The sequence below is a fragment of the Caretta caretta genome, chromosome 7 (assembly GCF_965140235.1).
Source record: "Caretta caretta isolate rCarCar2 chromosome 7, rCarCar1.hap1, whole genome shotgun sequence".
Classification (NCBI taxonomy): Eukaryota; Metazoa; Chordata; order Testudines; family Cheloniidae; genus Caretta; species Caretta caretta.
In genome coordinates, this window is record NC_134212.1 from 97,423,915 (window position 1) to 97,447,255 (window position 23,341).

Below are 23,341 nucleotides of genomic sequence, written 5' to 3' on the forward strand. Positions count from 1 at the left end.
CAGCATTCATAGAATCATAGAAACATAGGACTGGAAGGGGCCTCCAGAAGTCATCAAGTCCAATCTCCTGCTCTGTGGCAGGACCAAGTATATCTAGACCATCTGTTACCGGTGTTTGTCCAACCCATTTTTAAAAACCTCCAATGATGGGGATTCCACAGCCTTCCTTGGAAACTTATTCCAGAGCTTCACTACACTTATAGTTAGAAAGTTATTCTACTATCTAACCTAAATCTCCATTGTTGCAAATTAAGCCTATTACTTCTTTTCCTACCTTCTGTGGACATGGAAAACAATTGATCACCATGCTTTTTATAATAGCCCTTAACATATTTGAAGACTGTTATCAGGTCACCCTCAGTCATCTTTTCTCAAGGCTGTCACCACCGCATCATGGGGATCCAGACCAAATAGTCAGAGCCAGAGTCTGCAGTCACAAGACAGGAGTCAGCTGGGTCAGGATTCCAGGAGATCAGAAGTAGGAGACAAACTGGAGATCATAACTACAAGTCAGAAACCAGAGTCAGGCTGGGTCAGGATACCAAGGGGTCGGAGGCAGGAAACAAATTGGAGGTCCTGAACCACAAGTCAGATGCCAGGAGTCAAGCTAGGTCAGGATACCAGGAAATCAAGGAGCAGAAGGCACACAGTACAGAGCAGGGTGGAGCCTAGTTGATCAGAAACTTTCCTGTTCCTGCCACTGGCTTAAGTAGGGCCAGAGACCCAATCACCTGCTCTGGGGCTCTGCCAGTCTGACCTCAGAGGCAGAGCGTCACCCTGGGGCTGGGCTTCATAGGTATGCCATTTTTAGGAAACTGTTAGGTGGGGGGTTGGAATATGGTTTCTCCCATGGACCCTGAGGACATAGGTTTGAGACCCCTGAGTAATGACAGATACTAAACATGCCCCATTTTTCAACCTTTCCTCATAGGTCAGGTTTTCTAAACATTTTATCATTTTTGTTGCTGTCTTCTGGACTCTCTCCAATTTGTCCACATCTTTCCTAAAGTTTTGCACCTGGAACTGGAAACAGTACTCCAATATACGCCTCACCAATGTCGACCACAGCATTGTTGCATCCCATGTTGTTACATAAAACATTCTTGTTAATACACCCCAGAATGAAATTAGCCTTTTTCATAACTACATCACGTTGACTCATATTCAATTTGTGATCCACTATAATTCCTAGTTCCTTTTCAACAGTACTAGCCAGTTATTCTCCATTTTGTATTTGTGCATTTGCTTTTTCCTTCCTAAATTGACATACAGTAGAACTTCAGAGTTACGGATACTTCGGGAATGGAGGTTGACACACCAGGCCAGGCTTCAGCAGCAGCTGAGCTCCCTCCTCAGCTCTGACAGGCAGCTTCTTTCCCTGGGTCGGACTGCAAGCTTGTCACCCTCCCAGCAGGATGGGGGGGGTGTGTGAGAGAGAGTCCCATTCCTTGCAGCGCAGGGTGGGAGGTGTGTAAACAGTTCTGCTGGCTCTGGTTTCCTTGGGCTGGCAGCCCCAGCATCTTCACCTCTTACTGTAGCTGTAAGTGGGGGTGGGGACAGGCAGCCCAGATGTGCCTACCTTTAAGATGCAATGCAGGCACGTTTCAGTATTTGCTTTTTTTTTTCTCTCTTTTCTCTCTGCTGCTGCCTGATTGGTTACTTCCAGTTTCACATGATGTCCAGTTGACCAGTCAGTCCGTAACTCTGGTGTTCGTATCTTTGTGGTGCTACTGTACTGTGCACTTGTCTTTATTGAATTTCATCTTGTTGAATTTAGACCAATTCTCCAATTTGTCAGGGTCATTTTGAATCCCAGTCCTGTCCTCCAGCATGCTTGCAGTCCCTCCCAGCTTGGTGTTTATAAGGATACTCTCCACTCCTTTATCCAAGTCATTAAAGAAAATATCGAGTAATACTGGACCCAAGACTGACTCCTTCAGGGCTCCACTAGATATCCCCACTCAGTTTGAAAACAAACTATTGAGTATGGTCTTTCAACCAGTTGTGCACCCACCTTATAATAATTTTATTTAGATCACATTATTCTGGATTGCTTATGAGAGTGTCCATGGGACTCTGTCAAAAGCCTCACTGAAATCAAGATGTATCATATCTACAGCTTCCCTCCCCCCCATCCATTAGTCCAGAAGCCCTGTCAAAGGAGGAATTTAGGTTGGCTTCGCAAGATTTATTCTTGACAAATACATGCTGTCTATTCCTTATAACCCTATTAATTCTAGGTGCTTACAAACTGATCGTTGAATAATTTGTTCCAGTATTTTTCTAGGTATCAAAGAGCTAAACCTTGCCATATGGTGCTGGTTGGCTGGTATCTGATTATTTGTTAGAGTATGACCTTAAGCACAGGGCCTTGTGAATCTCTGTGCTGCTGTAGGCAGCTATTGAAAGTGGGGCTTAGAAGGGCTGCAGAAGACTGATGATTTAACTGGGAATTGGTCCTGCTTCGAGCAGGGGATTGGACTAGATGACCTTCTGGGGTCCCTTCCAACCCTTATATTCTATGATTCTATGATTCTATGACTCTGTCCCAGCAACACACAATGGAGGTTATAGGAAGGAGCAAAAAGCAGGGGTTGCAAGAGATACTGGAAGAGAAATCTACAGGAGATGCTGAGAGTAAGGTCAAGAACTGGGTTACTGGGATGTGGCAGGGAGCACAATTGGCTTAATCCTATTCTCATTGAAGCCCATGAGAAAATGCATGGCAGGAACGGACTACAACTAAGTACCTTGAGATGTTTGTATGAAAAGCACTTATCAGTGTAAGATATTATTTATAAAGCATAGACCTTGCTTCGACAACATCTCATATTCTGTTACCCAAATATAGTTCTGTGTGTTGCAAAAATCAATCTTCACAACATGCTCTGAAAACAATTACTTCTTTGTCAGTATGAAATATTAGTGAATAAGAAGAATCATAAGCCTTTGCAGATTAGTAAATAAAAGATCTATTGTCCTATAAATATTTACATTTAATAATTAGGCCACACCATTTGCAATGCATACATTCAATTTCATCCTTTTCTCTTGGTTTGTTTGTTTGGGTTTTTTTTAACTTTCAAATACTTCCTTGCATTCTGAAACTTATTCTGATACAGATTTTTGTTTTCTTCACATTTTAGTATATCAAATCTGTAAAACCTTATCTGCTAACAGCTTGAAATGTGTATGTGGTGGGTGTGAGATTCATTAGTACGTTCAGATACATATGCACTTCAGAACATGCGTGCGTGCCTGTTTGTTTATTGTGTAATTTATAGACGAATACGTAGCCTTACTTCAACAGGCATCTTTGCACGTATACACAGATTAATGTATTATTGTAATATATATATATCATGCAATGTACTGTATTTTCCTCATAAAACAAGTTATTTTTATATATTTGAATGATACAAAAGTAGAGTGAAAATTGGAAAAAAACAAATAACACTTTTTGGAAAACCCGGAATTTTAGGTAAAAATCGGTTGAAACTGAAAACAAAGGGGCTTAAGTATGCGTAAGATCAGGAAACCTAGCTCCAAACCAAGAAAGCAGAATGTATTCTATATAAGTTCTAATACGTACCATGATTGTTACTGTAGTATCCATGTGCCTTCCACTAGTGCATTAAGTAATGTGATTGACATCTGTCACATTTGTTCTCTTATCCTCTCCCCGGGGTAGAAGTGTTTTGTTTTTTCAAATGTTTGTATAATACACAGATACACAAACACATTGCCATATATTTGTTAGAAAGGCAGTTTTAGAAAATGTCTTTTTTTTAATTTCTGTTTTTAAATTTTCATAAGTGACTGGAGGTCACTGCCCTGCTGCTTCTGATGGTGCTGGCAACATGTAGGGGGCCAGCTAGAGCTGGTGCCCGCTGCTGCTGTGTTCCACTGGTGAGAGGGAGGAGAGAGTCACATCCCCAAACACACACTCCAGAGTCCATGGAAAGCCATTTTCATGGTGTTGAAGGAATGAGGGTGTGTAGCCTGAAGGAAAGGTCTTGGTTTATGCAATTATGGAAGCAGCCACTGAGAGTGAGGAAAGAGGAGTAAAAAGCAACTAGTGAGTAATAAGGGGCACCTCAAATTATCCCCATGCTGCAGTGTGCTCCATCAATACCTGACTGCTATACAGCCACTTGGGACAATAGCCAATTATTCATAATTTAGAGCAGACTCAGGTAGTTGTTGCAGAGTGCACTGAGAAATGAAAGCTCTTTTCTCCTGATCCTTCAAAACCACTTAAATAAAAAATGCAATGCCTCTTACAAATACAGGCAGTCCTTGTTTTGTTGTTCTTCACTTTAGTTCTTTCACAAAGACTCCAGTTCTTTTTAAAAGGTTGTAGTTACTATGGGGATAGGTACTAGCGCTTGGTCCTATAATAAGCCTAGACAGTGCTTCTACAATTCTTCCCCAGCCCGCCACTCCTAAATCTGCAGTACAATAATCAATGAATATGTGTATTTTTTCTTGGAACTTTTGTATGCCTAGGTGACCACCTTTCTCACTTCTTTTCCCATTTGGCAAGCGTCAGCCTTGGACAAGTGGTTAGTACAGATAGTTATGCATTGTTATTCGCTGGAATGAAATTGTTTCCTGTTTTTAATCTGTTCTCTCAGAATAGACCTTCAGAAACAACAAGTAATCTTTCAGGAAATGTTTCTTCTTCTAAATGTCTTCTGCAGCCCCGTGTCTCCCACACTTTGTTACCTATGAACTAATCCCCTCCTGTCTACAGTTTCTGGAGGCAGTTCAAAGCTGTAGCAGAGCCTGTGCTAGCCAACACCACTTTCTCCAGGCTACTGCCAGATCATCTGCCCCTGTGGCAATGGTCAGTAGCAGTTCTCTTTGCTCTCAACCTTTCCCTTGCCTTTTTCTTCTTCGTCTTTTAGGCAGTAGCAAGCATCCTCTAATTGTCAGAGCCTACTTGACTAGAGCTCAGGCATCTTCAGCGGTCTTCCTGGCACACATCCCTATCCAGGACATTTGTAGAGCCTCAACGTGGTCCTCTGTCCACACATTCACAGCTCATTATGCTATCCCTCTGCAGGCCAGGGACGACGCTGGGTTCAGCAGTCCCTATTCAGATACAAAACATTCCACATATTGTCTATCTTTTAAAATCATTACTTTTTTTTTTTCAGTGAAGGAGCATTTGCACAGCAGTTTAGCAAATACCACCTATATTTTAAAGTTTTTATTCTTTGAACTTTCACAGAGAATGAAGTAAAAAAAGACCCTAAAAGTACAAAGGAGCCAAAACCAAAAGTGGATCAGAAAAAGAACGTCAAAATGGTAAGCAAGAGAAATTCATACTGCTTTACATAAAAGTGTAGCGAGACATTCGTCCCTATGTTAGGACCATAATTGCAAACTATCTCACAAACATATTTCAGCCTTTTTTTTTTTTAATTTATTTCCTTACATTTTTCCTAAGACACATGAGTTAAGAAAAGCAATAGGGTAATTTGTTGTTCTTATCAGGGTCTTAGTTACACACACTGTAAGTGTGAGATGGAGTGAAAACCACAGAATTTGTTAGAATCTTTTTTATTAATCTTTGCCAGTAACTGCTGAGCTAGTTCTTCTTTGAGTGCTGGTGCCTATGTGTTTTCCACACCTGAGTATGCATGAGTGCCATGTGCCCAAGTCCAGAAATTCTAACACGCAGTGTCCATTGGCCCACTTGTGTTCCCGACTAAGGGTATAAAAGGCAGCGCAGGCTGACACCTCTCCAGTTCCATCTTACTGCCGCATGGCCTGAGTCAGAATCTCTGTGTCCACAGAATTCTGCAGCTTTTTCTCTTGATAGAACCTGTAAATAAATATTTAATAGTTTCTATGTTTCATAACTTTTATATTAATCTAGTTAGAATTTTATAGTATTGTTATTACAGCTTGTTTTTCCCTGTATTGGGGACGCCCTCCCCGTCACCTGGAACTATGCCCAGAGTCCCAGAGTTCAAGAATTGCGTCTCCTGCCCTTGTTCCTTCTCCACGAGTGACAGTCATCAATGCTGCCTCTACTGCTTGGGTGAGACATGTGTCTCTGGAAAGTGCAGACATTATGAGCTAGTTCAGGCCTCAGCTGAAGATGCAGCTGTGGGAACTGCAGTACTGCAAGCATCTTTGCTTCCAGCTTCTCACTCCCCTCCAGTCTAAGCATGGCTTGTCAATCCACCCACATGAGGAAGAAATGAAGGTTACTTACCTGTAACAGGAAGTTTTTTGAGATTTGTGATCCCTATCTGTATTACACAAATCTCACTCTTCGTCTCCTCTGCTTCAAATCCTGTTGGATTTGCAATCAGAAGAGGAACTGGAGAGGTGTTGGCCCACACTGCCTCTTATGCCATCAGTTGGGTATGGAGAGATCTACTGCACATTTGTAGGCCAATGGACACTGTTGCTTAGAATTTCTCGACTCAGGCTCATGGCACATATGCATACCCACATGTGAAATACAGACAGGGACCACACATCTTGAAGGACATCTAGTTACAGGTAACTAACCTCCATTTCCTTTAAATTCATATTCTGTGTATGAGCAAAGTATCCAGCATTAGATCAAAGTAAGCAGCTTCAAACAGACTTGAACTGCTTTTCCCCAACAAAATGTGCTTATGTTTTTGGTTTCAGTTGGCACTGGCATATTGTACCGCTTTTGGTCTAAGCCCCCAGACTTCAGCAAAGCATTTTAGTGTAGCTCATTTTGTCGGACACAATGTTGTGCAATATTGATATAACTACTGAATATTTTTGCATGGCAAAATATTTGTTTGTTATTTAATTGTAGGTACCCATTAACCGTATTCTACCGCCTAACTGCCTGTCTGTTGATACACACAATTTTAAATGTATCCTTTCAAAAGGAACTATTAACCAGAATGTATCGGTTCAGATGATAGATTTCATTGTTTACACCTCCTTAGCTATAGGTCAGATGTTGTGGATCCATATAATGAAGCAAAAGAAGCAGGTAATATATTTAGAAAATATTTTCTCCACAACCTAAAGGTTTTGTGGGTTTGGAACATTTTTATAGTAAGTGATGAACTTAAGACAAGGTAATTGACATAACAGGTCATCCTCATAATGTTGCTTATGTTTTAATTATTTTTCTAATTATATAAAAATAAAAACCTGTTTCAGATTCAGTCAAATTAGGCTGCATTCTTCCTTCTTCATATAACTAATAAAATATGGAACCAACATCTCCCAGAAAATAATTATTGAAATAAACTTTCTCATTATATTTTCCCCACAAAATGTATAGCTCTTTAACAAGAATTTGTTTTGCTATTTTTGGATTAAATTGGTAAACTTAAGGCCTCGGCACTACTTAAGCAAGCATTGGAGGTTCATGAGGAGCCACAGGAATGAGTGCTCTGTGATTTTCCTATGTGTTGCAGAAGAGATCTCCATGCAGGCCCTGCATAGGCTAGAACAGACTAAGGCTCTCGAGCTGCAACTGACCCTTGAATGTGTCTCCTGCAGCTCTTTCTAGCACATGATATTAAAACACTGTGTGATTTAATTATTAACTAATCTAAGTTATTAACCAGTCAGGATGCTTTTACTATGTTATTAAGCAATTGTAGAATACTTGGTCAGGCATTTTGCTGGGAGAATAATATATATGTTATATAAAAATAGTAAATGAAACAATGAATTCACACTACTGTGGCTCTTTTGGGTAATGTTGGGTAATGTTGATCACTAATTTGGCTCCTGAACCACTGAAGTCTGAGTATCACTGGGCTAGAGCAAAGGGTAGTCGTGGGAGTGGGGTAGAGGAGAGGTAGAGTGATCTACATTGGGAGCCAGTCATACTTAGATAACATGCAACTGATACTGAGGAGCTCTAGCTGCTACTCCAGTTCATAAGCTGCAGTGGAGGTCTGTGCTGCAACTCCATACCCTCGCATCAGGTTGTGAGGGCAAATTTCAGCTCCCAAACCCACTGTCCCTTGGCATTTCACCTGCACAGAGCCTGATCACTCTGACTTCATGTTGGTGATGAGAATTTCACCCCAGGGTAATAAGCTGGACTTTTTTCTTTTTTAAATAATTAATGTAAAACTGAAATTCTTACAATATTTAGTATGTAGCCCTTTTCCTCGCTTAACAATTGGTGTTAATAGTTTCATGTTTTCTAAATTTATAGAAAAGCAGCGTTTCATAAGTATCAAATGGTTATCTACAAGTGACAGCAAAGAGTGAATCAGCACATTTCTAAAAATCGGTGTTTATTCTGCGTTCTTTGAAATGTAATCATACATAAAATCTTCTGTGACCCTGAGTATCCATTCAAAGTACCTGAAATGTTTGGTATAATAATGTAACTCTATCACTTAAATCCAGCCTGGAGGTTTGACACTTAAAACCTGTGTAAAGAAATAGAAGACAAAAAAAAATCAAATTGTTTGGTTTCAAACGTACATAAACGCTGGGAGTAAGATTTTCAAAAGCACTTAGACCTCCCAAATAACCTCCTAGAAATGTGATACCAGTTTGCTGTACATTTGGAAATTTCATATTTGTGCTTTAGTGAATCATTTTTTGTGAATCATTTAAAATTGAAAATAACGTTTTCTAGTTAAAGTTTGAAAAACAAAATTCTATGCATTCTATTGATAAATAAAAGCCATTATGCTAGAATTCTATTTATATTTTATCACTTTTAACAAGAGTTATATTTAGAAGTCCTCTAGCCAAAGATTATAAATAAAACTCATGTAGTGATTAAAGCCTTGAAGTGGCATGTTATCTTGTGATTCTTTATAAGAGGTCAAGGATACAACAATAATCAAGAATGTCAATGTAAGGTCATTTAAAAATGGCCACTTCTTTCTTGTGGAGTGTATTTACCAAGGCTACGTGTATCAGTTACTGTGTTTGTACAGTATGACACAAAATATTTTCATAACTACCAATGTCACCTATTTTCCCACTGAAGACAATAATTTAATTTAATTTTTATTCAAATTTATTAGCAAAATCTAATTTATTCAGCATGCTCAAAATATACTTAACTTTGGAATTTGAACCAGATAAAGTTATAAAAAAATAATCTTTAACAAAGGGGAAAATATTGCTCCAGCCTTAGCATATAACAAATGTTATGACTTTGGGACACGTTGCTCTACCTAATTTCTCTTTGATAGCAGAGCAGAAATAACTGATTCTGAAGTTTTGGAGGAGCTGCACATAGGAAATTATAGCTACATGTGCATAGAAAATATAATCAATATGGAAAAGACTAATTAAACTGTAACTAAAACTGAAGGGTTGTTTGGTTTTGAGTTTAGTCTTGTGAAATGTGTTAGACTGAGAGCTCTGGAAATTGAATTCCATTTTGTATATAGGTGCTATATAATTCCTATCACCAGAGTATCTGAGCCCCTAAAGCAGGAATATTATGAGCAGTGCAATGTTATGTTAACTCTTGACACAGAAGAACCATCTTTAGAGCTCATTTTTATACCTATTCTATCCTTGACTTCTCTCCTAGGTTATCTTTGTATCCCTCTCAGTCATAAAATGTGCCATCACACTTGGCACTAGCTGGCACCTTTAGCTTTAGTCAGGATTAAGACCTACAATTGACAGGGCATATCGACTGGACTTTTCTCATGAAAAACTTTAGACTGAAGGATGATAGAAATAAAAAAATTGTATTGCCAGCCTCTGCGTGTTAGAAATTTAGGCTGCATTGCATACTCTATATTACGTTAAATGATTACATTCTTATGTTACAGAAGCAGTAAGTCCTTCCCAAAAAATAAAGGAAATCCTAGAAAAATATCATGACCAATTTACACCACACTGGGAAGGAGTTATTGGTAGCATGCATGTTCCAAGGTTTGTTATGGCTCTTCTATATTTCTCTCTTTTTTCAAAGAGGTATTTCCCAGAGGCCCCAGTCATGACTAGGACGCCATTGTGCTAGGTGCTGTGCAAATGCACAGGAAGACATCGCCCCTACCCTAAGCATAGCTACAGATTTATAGATGGAAGAATTTAAAGAAAGAATCCAGAAGACACACCTGTAATACATTTTGCCATATTGATCACAAGCAAGGTTATAGTATGTATAGGGGTATTCTATTGTTAGCAAAATGGCACTGTCCTTCTTGATTGTAATAAAATTACCATAAATGGAACTTGAGAAAAAACCTTCTTATCTAAAATAATGGAAAGCTGGAGAAGACATATACAAGGAGTTTGAGAGAAAGTTATAAAGTACATACATAGACAAATTTATAACATTGACATTCTAGCAATATCACTCTGACAAAATAACAGGAGGTTACAAGTTCAGGTAGTTCAGATCACCACCCGTCCATCTTACAAGTACTTTCATCTTCACTGAATTAATAAATCAACAATTTTGGAACCAAATATTTGAAAACTATATCATTTTCACACTAACTATAGGATTGTAATATTGTAGCACAGACTTCTGAAATAAAATAGTGCAGATTCATCCTGTAGTTTACAATTTCAAGAAGACCTGATGATGGAATTAATATTGTTTCATATAGGTGGTTCACTTAGCTTCATTTATAATTACTTCAATTTTAGGATCATCTCTTTCCACACCCCAATTCCTTAGCGCCCTAATGAGTGTATCTCTGCTAGTCCTTGCGCATTCCCTTTGAACATTAAAATAAATACTGTATCTCAAAGAATTGGGGATTGCACAGTATATACTGCCTTGTTCCTCTGTAGAATAGTCCCTTAAATCTCAAAAGCGCAGTCCATGTCTTATTTACTGTGGGGTGTTGTATTACTATGGTAAAGTATACAATTTAGCTAAGTAAATTATTGTGTAACAGTTCACACACACTGCTGTTCAAATTCTGTACCATAACTGAAGTCTTCTCTCTCTTTTGTCTTTTTACTTTTCAAACAATTGTTTGTTGAGTAATTGACATTGAAATATTTTGTATAGATGTATCCAGAAAAATATTACTGTAAAACAACTGTCTGGTCTAAATAGCTTACCTTTCTTTGCAGTCAAGCTGAGTGGGAGCAGCTTCTGAATAACTGCAGTGCGTTTCTGTTCTATGGAATGGAAAGATTCTTGTCTCATATTTTACTTAACAGATTCATTGCTATGAACATCCCAGGTGAGATAAGGAAGCTGAAAAAACTATATATTTTGTTCTCTTACCTTGCAAAGTGTCATAAAATTCTATTCCATGCCAAATAATTATGAGAATATTAGGCTTATGCAATGAAAGGTACAGTTTAACACAGAGCTAAGGGACCATGTTCTTCATTCAAGAAGTTCTTCATTCAACATGTGGAACAAATAGCCATTTAAATTCCTGTTGTTTGCTATCTGTTAGAATAGTCTTAGAATTTAAGCAGTGAGAATTTAACACTGCTTTTGGGACGGAGGGGTTACTGTCAGACTTGCTTGCTGTTTTTATTGTTGGACATATTTTTCTTCTTCCTGAAATTTAGTTTCTTCCCATTGGGTCCAAATTTCTCAAAAAGCCACATATTATAAGGTTAGGAGTAAAATTTTCAAAAATTGCCTCAGATTTTGGGAGTCCAAGATCTGATTCTCAGAGTTTCTGAGCGCTGACAGCTCCGAGTTGAGTTGAGTTAGAGTTGGAGATGGTATCTATAAATTACACTTTACATGTTTCGAGTTGAGCACTGAAAATTAGAGTTCACTTTTGAAAACACGGGCCTAAATGATATGTCTCTGGTAGTCTTGTTTTATAGTCCCCTGAAAAAGCAGGGAAATGCCTTTCCTATGTCTAGAATGATGGTGCTTCTTGAATGCTGAATCAAATTTCAAGTGCTAGGAAAAGTCTAGTCCCCCTATTTTATCAACAGGAAATTCTAAACATGTTGATAAAGACACCACTGGAACAGAAAATATCTGAGACAGATGTTGTGTGATTTCCAGCACTTCCCCATGGACAGAGACCATAGTGCAGGGAAAACACAGAGGCTAGTGATACAATATCTTATATTTTCTCAGAAAGCTTTGGTAGATTTGTCAGTTACTCAGATGCATTTTTACCAATGTGGTGATGGCTTTCACCCTCACTGGAAAAGAAAACAAGTCTGTTTCCTGTGTCTGTTAAATTTCTCTGAGCCTGTTGAAAGACCAAAGTCTTCTATTTTCAGAAGCACCCAAGTGTCTTAGAAGCCAAAGTCCCATTTTCAAAAATGACTTTAAGCACTTAGTAGCGTAGGTGTTAATGTTCTTTTCATGTGGCTACCGCTTCTATTCCTTTAAAATATAGTTATTCCTATTAGAGGCTGCACAGTATACTTTTTACAGGGAATTAATCCTGACAGATCCATTAGGGGCATATTTAAGGATTTGAGGCCAGATTTTTCAAGGTATTTAGGCACCTAAAGAGGCAGTTAGGCACCTACTGGGATTTTTAAAGGACTTAGGTATGAAACACCCATTAATTTCAAGTGTCTTTACAAATCTGGCCTCAAGCCCTTAAATATCCACTCTACACAGTGTATCTGTCGGGGTAGCTGCACAATCTTTCCACTTTCTGGTCATCTACCCAACTTTCCACAGGTTGACAGCCCATGAAGTCATTTAATGTTACCTGTAGGCTGAATTGGGTACAGAGCTAATTTTCATGGAAGCTAATAAGTATTAATTCTTATGACCCTCCACTGACCTATGTCTGCAAACATGGCATTATAATTCTCTCACTAAATTTTTTGTAAGTGAAGATTGTTTCTTGCCATCCTGGCTACAATTATCCACATTTCACAGTTTTTCAAAGGACATGAATATTTATTTAGAAAGGATAAGTTAGCTATTCGAATTCCAATAGCTTCTTGTGTTTTTCCTTAACAAATATGCAAAAACAGTACAGAAAAGGCATTGGTAGTGAATTAGTCTACTATATATTCCTTGATTTGGTCTCACTGACCATGTAAATTAACTTAACGCATTTGGAAAAATCACATTTGATTTGCAAAATGTGATTATCTATCTGAATAGTAGAAATATTCGTAAATCTCACTTAAATTTAATTTGCTTTCAGACAGACAACTGACAAATGAAGCAGAGATCCCTGTCATTTGTTTGTAAGAATAGATAGGACCCTTCTGGATAAAAATCACATTGAACCAAATTTTGCAACCTTAAGCAGTATTTACTCATGCAAGTAAATCCTACTGAAATCAGTTCTTCTGAGCTTGAAAGGGTTGCAGAAATGAGTCCTGTAAATTTATTATTTATTATTATTATTATTATTTGTTTACTATTTGTATTACCAAAGCATGTAGGAGCCCTGTTCATGAACCAGGACTCAGTTGTGCTGGGTGCTGTACAAACACAAAACAAAAAGACATCGGGTAGTAGTAGAAAGTGATTATTCAAATGCTTTTCCTTAACCAATAGCTGAATATACAGTTATGGCAGAAGAAACAATAAATGTTTATATTGCAAACTGTTTATTCAATACTTTCACCAGAGCAATATCATCAGAAAGGCACATGTTATCTATATTCATTTTGTAAATGCTGTTAAAACAACTAACTTTATTTTTCCAGAATGCCAGTTGATGATACTTTTAGATCTGATGCAGTCAAATCAGAGTTTCCAACGACTGGCAAAGCTTGATACACTCAAAAGGTAGCATAAATCTTACTTTATCCTGCAGATAGTCACAGTGCCACATTTTTTGTCTTTAAAAGCAAATTAAAAATTGTCTCCTCTGCTTCTGAATTGGGGTGGACTCAGATCTGAGTCTGGAGTGGGGAGTTTGGCTGCTTTTCTTCATGATTCTACAGAAGCCTTTTTTGCAGGTGCTGCATTGTATCAGGGTTCCACAGATGAGGACAGATCAAGGTTGTGAGGAGACAAAGGCAGGGGGGCAGAAACCTTCCCCACTGTCTTCTGAATTCAGGATTTTTAAATCAATCTAGTTAAACAGATACAGCCTTTCTAGCATAGAAAGATACTTTAGAGTCCTTCTGAAGGTTTATACAATTAATACTTTGACACTAAGCCAAGTGTTTGTCTTTTGCTAGAATAAATTGTTTTGGAATGCTAATTAACTTCCTTGCAGATGTTTAGTATTGCTGATTAAAGGTGTTAACCTTGAAGACAGCTAAGTATCTGCCTTGCTTCTAAATTTAAAGAGACAAAGCTTACACATTTATTTTATATATCTAATACAAATTATTGAGAGATTAAAATACTTTCCACTTTTCTGACTTCATCTGATAAATGTCCCACTAATAGGAAATATATAGAAAAGTCCCCCTAAAAATATAAAGAGTCATCAGTGAGTATCGCCACTTCCACTGAAAGTACCTGTACACCTTGCAAATTAAAATGTGCTGGATGTAAGATATTTAATACATAAATACACACACACACACAATAACTAAATATTTAAATCCAGTAACTAAGCCTGAATCCCCCTCTTTTACATGAAAACAATTAAGAATGGTGCCTTTATTTCTCAAAGCTTTTTTCCCCCAAACACAGTCGTTCCCTAAATTAAGTCAAAAGACAATTTCTTAATGTAGGTTTTCCAACTGTGTACATTTGCAGTCTCATCCTAATAGATTATTGTATTTACCAGCCTGTTGCTGTCATCCTGCATCTCTTAAGTGGATGATTTATGGCTCTGACTGTGACAGTTCCCTGAAAGTTTAGAATAACTTCAATTAGAAGCTAAATCACATAACTTCATGTTCCCCCAAGAAATAGATAGCATCCTCCAAAGAGATTATAGAAAACCTTAACTGTTGTTTTATACAGGGATTACCATGAAATGCACACTGACAAAAAGCCAAATTCCATTTTTAAATTACTACAATTTCAATACTGTAAAATTTCACCTAAAAAAAAATCATCTATCAAAACTCCAAATCTCCAAATGTTCAGTTGCAGCAATTTCATTTAATCCAGCTCCAGGGAGGAGAATGTGTTTCCTTGTTTGTTGTTTCTGAGTCTCCAAACTTTTTCAGCACTCTCTATAACCGCTTGTTTTCACTGCTAAAGTATCTGCATTTTTTACTGTGGGTAATTAATATGTGTGACCTATGTTGAGGTAAAAATACAGTAAGACCAGGGACTCTAGTTTAACTGCAAGGGCAGCCTGAAGTGCCTTGTCTTCATTGTTGTTTTACCTTGGGCTAGCTCACACATGTTACTACCACAAGGGAAACAAAACACAACTTTTTTAGCAGTAAAAAAGTAAAACTTTTTTAGCAGCCCTATCTCCAAATATGATGAAGCGTAGACATGCATCTCATGTAAGGAGAAGTCACTTCTCTTCTTCTTTCCTCCTCCTGAAGGTAAACATTGCCAACAACTCAGCATGCCTGTCTCCAAAGAACTCAGCGGGATCCTAAAGCCTACTGCACAGCCCCTTATCCACAACTAATGTGCTTTGTCTGTTATTCTTTCCTTTAATTTACTCTATTATCCTTCCCTAAACAGTAACATGGCAGTGCACAGTCTGCGAGGTCAGAGTTCACACCCTGCAAAGTTGAAGTAGAACTTAACATAGTAGTTTATATAGCATCCCATACTTAATACAAAACATTCCAACACATTTTCACTAGGAATTAAAAATGTATGAGAAAAATGCAATCCACCATTTACTGATATGTTTTGTATGGCGAAAGTTGAATAAAAGTCATTTTTGTCCTCTATATTCAAAATTGATTGATTCTATTATTCTTATACTATTGACTTTCTTTAGTCGTCTACATATATCTGTAGAGAGACCAACAGAGACAGCAATCCTTCTAAGCCTTACCGGTGTTCGTTCCATTATGGCCAACCAGTGGTATACACCCCTGCAAGAGAACGCAAAAAGGCTGGAAATCTTGTCTGAAAGTATGTACTTGTGGCAAATCTTACCTTAACACATTAGTCCTTAAAATTTTCTGATGCTTTATGTAGAATAGCACAATTCTTGTACTATCCTCTCTGTAGATCGAGGGCTGAGAGAGAGGCTGTGAAGACCTGCATGCTAATGAGTAGCAGGGATTGGCTGGCTATGCGGGCTTTCTGATCCCTCCTCCTAAAAACCCTGCTCAGAGCCCTACTTGTCCCCCATTAATGGAGAGAGAAGTGGCCTTGAGCTTCCGGACACTAGCAGCAGTTTACTATTTTGAGAAAATGTTCTGTGATGCCTTCAAGGAGAACATTAACTTTGTCTTCTTGCTTTAAGAATGTAAAATGAATGTGAGTGAAGGACAAGCTGCTGGTTATAAATTAAGAGCAAGACTTTTATAGTTAAGAGCAAGGTCTTGAATCATGAGAGCCACAGAGCAATCTGTAGGTGCTGCTAGGGCACAGCAAGGGAAACTACCTGAAAGTTACTAGCACAATCAGGCAGAACTATAACTAACTCCTAGTGATTTATATCATTTTGATTTGCTCAATTTTTAAAAGCTGAGGCACTGGTCTAAAAAAACCAGGGTTTGTATCTTCTTGTTTTTCAAAATTCTCATTAAAAGTTCATTAAAATGACAGTCATTCTTTTTAGATTTGTTACAAACTGGAAAAACAACTGGGCAGACCATTCGTGTTCTTCAAAAGTATACGATTGGAGTGGAAAAATCACCAACTGGAGGTAAGAAATACACTTCTGTATAATGTACAGAAACTGGCCTCTGATATTAACAAAGTTAGATGCTTGTAGTTTAACCACTATTACAATTCTTTGTTACAATGCAAGAGAGGAAAAATGTGGCCACATCAAGTGGCTCCTGTCTTCAGTTGCACTTCTCCCTCAGTTGATTTACTGCAAAGCTAAAGGTAAGATTGGAAATAAGTATGTTTTAAACAAAGGAACATCAGGAGAATATTGTGGTTTTGAAAAAAGGCCTCCACTAACTAGGAGATAAGAATATATAATTACAACAATTTTTAAAACATTTTGCAGTTGATATGTACATCCACAGTTCATGGAGGGAGTTAGGGGAAAGAGAAGAGCTTAAAAGTCAGACCTTGTAGACCGATGCAAACACAAGATAGTCAAGGTGAACTAGTATCTTAGAGTGTCTAATATGTACCAAATCATAAATTGTTTTAATCACCATATAGTCGTAATATATATAAGAAACATATTAATTCAACATATATTAAGACAAATAAGTCTTAATCTCACATTTTTGGACTATCCAGGATGACGTTGATTCTGCTTCATAATCTGGGTCCTGATAAATCGCTGCATTACTCTATTTTTATGCTGATAAAAATTCATTCTATTTAATCTAATGGTGTACATTTTATATAGCTTATTACATAATGGCATCATTTCTAGAGGTTCTGAGCACCTGCGATTGCCATAGACTGCAGCGGGAGCTGCTGGTGCCAGGAGTCTCTGAAAATCAAGCTTTAATTTATGCATATGCCATGGAGAATGGATATTTGGAAAATTTCTATAATTTAGTAAGGTACTTTTCAAGTTTAGTTTCTATGGAAAGCTTAATTAATCTTTACATTTTATGAAAACTTCTTCACTTGATTCCAGCAACTTCTGAATTTGGTTTCATTTGACATATGCAGTATGTATTTGTAATAAAGTAAACTGAACTATCTCTGCATGAAGTAAATCTATTATTATATAAAATTACTTCCATAAAAATGCAAATTCTCAGAAGGAAGTAATGAATGTGACTCACTCTTTATAGTGTTCTCTGCAGTTTCCAATCTGTATTTATCAACAATATACTGTGTGCAGTCTTACTGCCTTGGGTGTGCTGTCATACACGAAATAGAGTCAGAGTAGATCAATACGTAAGTCACACCTCCCTGGAAAATACAATATGGTTGGTGATTAAGTTGGTGGCACTCTCCCGTCTGAAGCCCCAATCCTGCAAACAGTTACTCATGTGTTTATCATTAAACGCATTAGCAGTCCCGTTGTGGTCAGTGGGACTACACACAAATTTAAAATTATACATGTACATAGGTGTTTGCAGGCAGAGGGCCTTAGTTAGTATTGAATTAATAACATATTATGTTTAAAGGGGGTGTTTTGCTGGTATAAGTGCAGTCTAACAGATGAGAATTAAAGCTAAGGTCCTCACTACATGTGCTGACATTCAGTGGCAATTTTTGGAAAAGTTAGGGGTACCAAGGCCAGTAATATGACCAAAATCTAATCTGGGTAATTACATTTTGCCTATGTAAAATTTCCTGTTTGGTAGCTTTACCACAATTAGCCAAAATCCTCACCAACATAGTGTGATTATTTCCCATGAAGTCTGACTGATATAAAATTTCATTTGTGTGAGTGGCAAGCAGTGCTAAGAGCATGACAAACATGAAATATACTCATTAATTTTACATTTTACAGCAAGCATTTTATTACACAAGTAATAAATTACAGTGCTGTGGCTGCAGATCATGGCAAAATCTCTACAAATACAAAATAAGTTCAGCCTGCTTGGTAGAAGGTAGCTACTAGAAATTCTTCTCCGTACAGGGTAATTTATAGAGGAATTTCCACCTGCTGGCTTTGGGGGAGACCCCCACAGGGGTAGTCCTGGACTTACCTGTCTATTGGTTTTTACTAACATAGTATCATAAATCATATTCCATTTACAAAGTTGTGTAGAAGTTGCCAAAGTTAAGGCTTCTGCCTGTAAAGTACAATAAAATAACGCAATTGTTCTTGGTGAAAAGCCAACAAAATCCTCACTTTGCTGACTTATTGTAGTAATGATTTGGGGTAGTGGGAAGACTAAAATCATAAGTATTGTCTGAGTTCTCTCTGTTCTGTACTCAAATGTCCTTAGTGTGTATTGATCATATTTCAATGTAAAACAGAGGAATGCAAAAATACTAGAATATTTAAGCAAACAGAAGGCAAAAATACTATATTGTAAAATATTCTAATAGGTATAATTGTAAATAACAGGTTTTTTTAATATTTTCTAGTGGAAGAGAATTCTAAGAATTCTTCTAGTGATGAAATTGAAAACCAGATCATTCCCAATCAGTCAAACCTTCCTGCAATTCAGCCTTCATCTTTCAATTGTGTATTATATGGGCTGCCCAACATAATTGTTACGTGAACTCATATCAGGTTTCTATATGTAAATAGGAATACGTGATATTGGCCTTATCTTGAAGGCTAGCATTTAGTCAGTCATTTTAAGTACTTTTTGTGTAAACTAATAAGAATTGAGTTTAAGAATATGCAAAGCGTGTTAGCTAATTTACTTTGTTTTAGATCTGTGTACTGATATTAAAGTATCAAAGAAGGTTTTCATCAGAGCTTTCTGTTATTGAAAATATGTAGTTCTCTGTGCTCTTCTGTTGTTGATTAAAGTCTTTAAAAACAAATCTTGGATTTCTGCTTGTGATTACTCCATTATTTACCTCCTGCTTAAAAAAGAGCAAACATATTGGTTTTCATGTCACAAACTTGTGCGATGAGACTCAAAAGTATTTTTTAATTGACTAACTTTCCTTTGAATAATTTATAACAGCATTGACGAAGTTCTCAAATCTCTCCTGTGGTTCACAAAATTCCAGAAAACTCATTTGCAATCAACTATGTTGTGTTGAGCAAAAATAAGGTATATTTTCCACGTCTTTTTGCATTACTTGCTCTGCATTCACCTACAATAGTATAAATAGTGATTGGATTTTCCAGGGCCACACACAGATGTGGGAAGGGAGCTCAGCAATGGGAGCCCAACAATGGGAAAGGCCAGCCTCTTACCAGCACTCCTGATCTTGTCACACCTTTACTATATTGCTGACAATGCTTTGTCCTACAGTCACAGCCTAGAGAACACAAGATTTGGGCACATTCTAAAGCCAGTGATGTGGCAGCAATTATAAAAGTACTCAATGGAGTTTTGTACAGGTACAAGTCACTAAAATTCCTTTCCCCTATCCTACTTAGTAGATTGTGCCCCATTTTAGGGGACCATGTATATTACTTAACCTTTTCTTTCCTGTATTACTTTAACAGTGAACATCAAAAAAAAGCTCGACACCCAGACAGACCATTTAATGTCCATGGAACCTGACTGAAAATTTTTCTAGGGTGTCCTATTATGAGGTAATTGATCTTTTCCCTAGTGTATAGCAGTAAACATGGATAACATTTGCTGGCCTCCAAAATAAATGAAATAAAATAAAATTAATTAACTAACTAATAAGGGAGTATAAATTATGTGTCCTACACTACCTAAAATAGGGATGTAATATTTAATTGGTGCTGTCTGTTCATAGGTTTCATTGATAATATAAAAGCATCTTTTATGTAGAACTACTAAATTAACCACATTCCGAAATAATTGTAAATAGGCAGATTTCGTTTGCCGTATGCTTAGTCAGTCACCGGTGGAAGTTTTTATAACCTTTTTTGTACCAATAGTAATAAATGCAAAATAATTTAGAACTTAGTGAAAATATAAAGCTTTGATCATCATTTCAAACAAAAAAGTTTTAAAATACTCTTTTTTCCCAGCAAGGCAGCCAAGCCTGTTCCCTGTGATAAATTGTTTGTACTGACTTTTAAGGCATTAAAATGTCACTAAAAAGATACTGTTCCTGGCTACCATACTGTGCTAACGTTAATTAGAGTCTGATAGAGCTTTAAAGATTTGTAGCACATTATTATAAAATCACGACATGCAAAACATCTTCTTTGTTCACACAAGAATATCAATAAATTCTTCTCCACTACCAGAGGTTTATCAGATAACTTTATATGACCTGTAACTTCTATATCAAATTATTTGTTATAAAACACACAATGCTTTTTAACAAATGTATTCCATTTAAATTGAATTTTCTTCTCTAGTTAAACATTTGACTCAGTCACATTTTGTAAATGTATTGTCTTGCTTTCCTCTAGGCTTTTGGGAACATGCCAAAATTAAACCAGGCAGTGTTGGCATATAACGTTTTAAGTTATCAATGTTAAAACATAGGACTGATTCAGCAAAATAAGTTTTCTCTTCAGTCTTCTGTACTTTTCGAGATTCAGACAGCCACAGCAGATGGCCATATTTAGCATGGAATCCCACTTAATTATTCCCCATTTCCCATAGTCTTGCACACTCAGAAAAATCTGCTCCCCATTGGCAAGTGTAGCTGTCCAGGAGACAGAAAGCTCCCAACCTCCTATGCTCTTTTATTCCTGAGTCTCAGAAACACGAATTCTCTCTCCCATGGGCATGCATGTCCTAGGAGATAATCCAGGTATCTAAATGCAGCTACTCTTGCGCTGTCACAGTTAAATATGTAATGACTATCTTCTTTTTGAGTGTGTGTGGATTGTTTTTGTTTTGTTTTGCATGTTTTAAATATTTAATAAAATATGCATGCAGTTAAAGGTCAGGGACTCCTTACTTGATTGAGGGATGCCTTGGAGTCCTGTACACTTTCAGTTACTGTTGTGGTCCACTGGGTCTCTTCTACCTCAGTTAGCTGTAATGTTGAAGGGAATTTCTCCCTTTTTCTTCAGTTGCTCTTTTTTGATGCCTCAAGAGGGGGCAGGAGTGAGGGGAATATGGTAATCAGGAAATAATCGTTGGGCATTGTAGCCCCTGTATTGCTTCTCATGGATGATATGCAGAATGAACCTGTCATCCAGAGAAGAGTCCAGAGTTTCGGTTATTGTCGTTCCTTACTGACAACCATTCAGTCAAAAAACTCATAAGACCCCTGCGCTTGTAATATGATGTCAGAACACACCTCAGGCTTTCATGAGTCCCCCAGCGGCATTCTTCAGTTGTTTCTGTGACAATCAGGATGGTAAATCTATCTTTGGGAGTTGGGCGGGGGGCAACATAAAGGCTGAGATTTTCAAAGCTATGTGACTAAGTCCCCTGAACTCCTTCAAAATGTAGTAGCCTCTGTGGGACCGAGAGGCCTATGGTGTGTGTGTATGTGTGTGTGTTTCAGTAAATACAGAAGCTAATTTCCTTTGGATTGTGCCCTTTGAAGGATACTCTTTAATGATTCGGTTACACCCTAAAATTGTGGAAACTAATGGTAAAGCTCTGCTAACAGAAAGAGAATTATCAGGTAAGAAATTTCTCAAACTCTCTAAGCCTCTCCAAAATCCTTATGCAAGCTCTGTGCATAGTAGAGTAATCATGGCAGACCATTAATCTTTGCTGTGGGTGGAAGCCCAACGAAAAATGCAAAGGTCAGCTCTGCAATTCACTTCCTCTTACAGATCATTAGTGGAGGTGCTACATAAAACCAAATGTAATACCAATCCCTCTGGTACCCCAATAGACACTACCCTTCATCTTGATACATTGCATTATCCTGGTAGCAGCCTGCATTATCCTCTTTTCAGCCCAAGTGAATGTTCATATCCAAGCCCATTTGAATTGCTGCTTTACAAAATTTTGCGTGAAGATCTATTAAATGCTTTACTAAAATCATAATCTGCTGCATTCCATTTACCCACCAGTTTTGTAATTCTGTTCTTAAAATGCCAAGGTTTTTCTATAGACTTTCTTCCTAAAACCCATCTTGCTTGTAGCTCATGGTTCCATAATCCTCTAGGTGTTTACCTATGTTTTTAACATGATTTTTTTTCCCCACTAATTTACTCAGTATAGAAATTGAAGTTACAGGAGTGTAACTGCCAGGGTTACACTTTTCTTTATTGTAGTTTTGGATTACATTTGCCTTATTCCAGTCTTGCAATATTTCCCCAGTGGCCATGATTTTTCAAAAATAGTTGGTGGTACACTCAGTTCATTAACTAATTCTCTTTTTACCTACAGTGCATATCATCCAGACCACCTTAATTGTATGTTCAGAATTTCTCAGTACTCCTTTATCTGCGCCTTATCTACAGTTACTTTTAGAGCCTTCCTTCCTTACCAATTTTTCAATCTTCTTTCTCTCCCTTTCCACTTAGGCTTTTTAAAATGTATTCAGCTTCAGTCATTTTTGAATTACCATTAATGTTATCATCCTCATTTTATTAATGTATCTGTTTATCCCTATTTCTCCTTATCCTCTGATATATTTCTTAAAAACCTTTCTTATTTCCCTTGATCCCTTTAGCCAGCGGTAACTTTTTTTCCTGTAAGCTTTAACTAAGTATTCTTGCAACTTTTTTTTTCCCCAGGACAGGATGTTTTTTAGCCTCAGATCTTTGAGCAGTTTGAAGCCACATTAGCCACTCCATTGTTTGGCATTTTTCTTTTTGAAAGGAACTTGACCCTGCTAGGCCTGAATTTTGATATGTTTTAGGCTTTCCCAGCTCTCTTCCACCATGATTGATTTTAATAATACTTACTATTTTAATTTCACAAAGTTTGCTTTTCTGAAATCTAATGTTCATTCTGGGAACCCATG

General features: G+C 37.4%; 1 protein-coding gene across 10 annotated transcripts in view; it reads left to right on the top strand.

Annotated features, from left to right (window-relative positions):
- Positions 1-19,342, top strand: part of CFAP46 (cilia and flagella associated protein 46) — a 146,766-nt gene extending 127,424 nt beyond the window's left edge. For 6 of the 10 annotated variants that reach the window (XM_048857999.2, XM_048857992.2, XM_048857995.2 and 3 more), the window contains 9 exons: positions 5,237-5,313; positions 6,815-6,875; positions 6,962-6,997; positions 9,780-9,882; positions 11,041-11,153; positions 13,573-13,654; positions 15,741-15,877; positions 16,533-16,619; positions 18,935-19,342. In XM_048857999.2, the coding sequence (XP_048713956.2) occupies positions 5,237-5,313; positions 6,815-6,875; positions 6,962-6,997; positions 9,780-9,882; positions 11,041-11,153; positions 13,573-13,654; positions 15,741-15,877; positions 16,533-16,619; positions 18,935-19,071 (833 nt within the window). In that variant the 3' untranslated portion in view covers positions 19,072-19,342. Of the gene's footprint in view, positions 1-5,236; positions 5,314-5,901; positions 6,053-6,814; positions 6,876-6,956; positions 7,000-9,779; positions 9,883-11,040; positions 11,154-13,572; positions 13,655-15,740; positions 15,878-16,532; positions 16,620-18,934 lie in introns of those variants that run through there. The other 4 variants (XR_007357663.2, XR_012669400.1, XM_048858002.2 and 1 more) reach the window with 4 other exon arrangements.
- Positions 19,343-23,341: the final 3,999 nt, after the last annotated feature.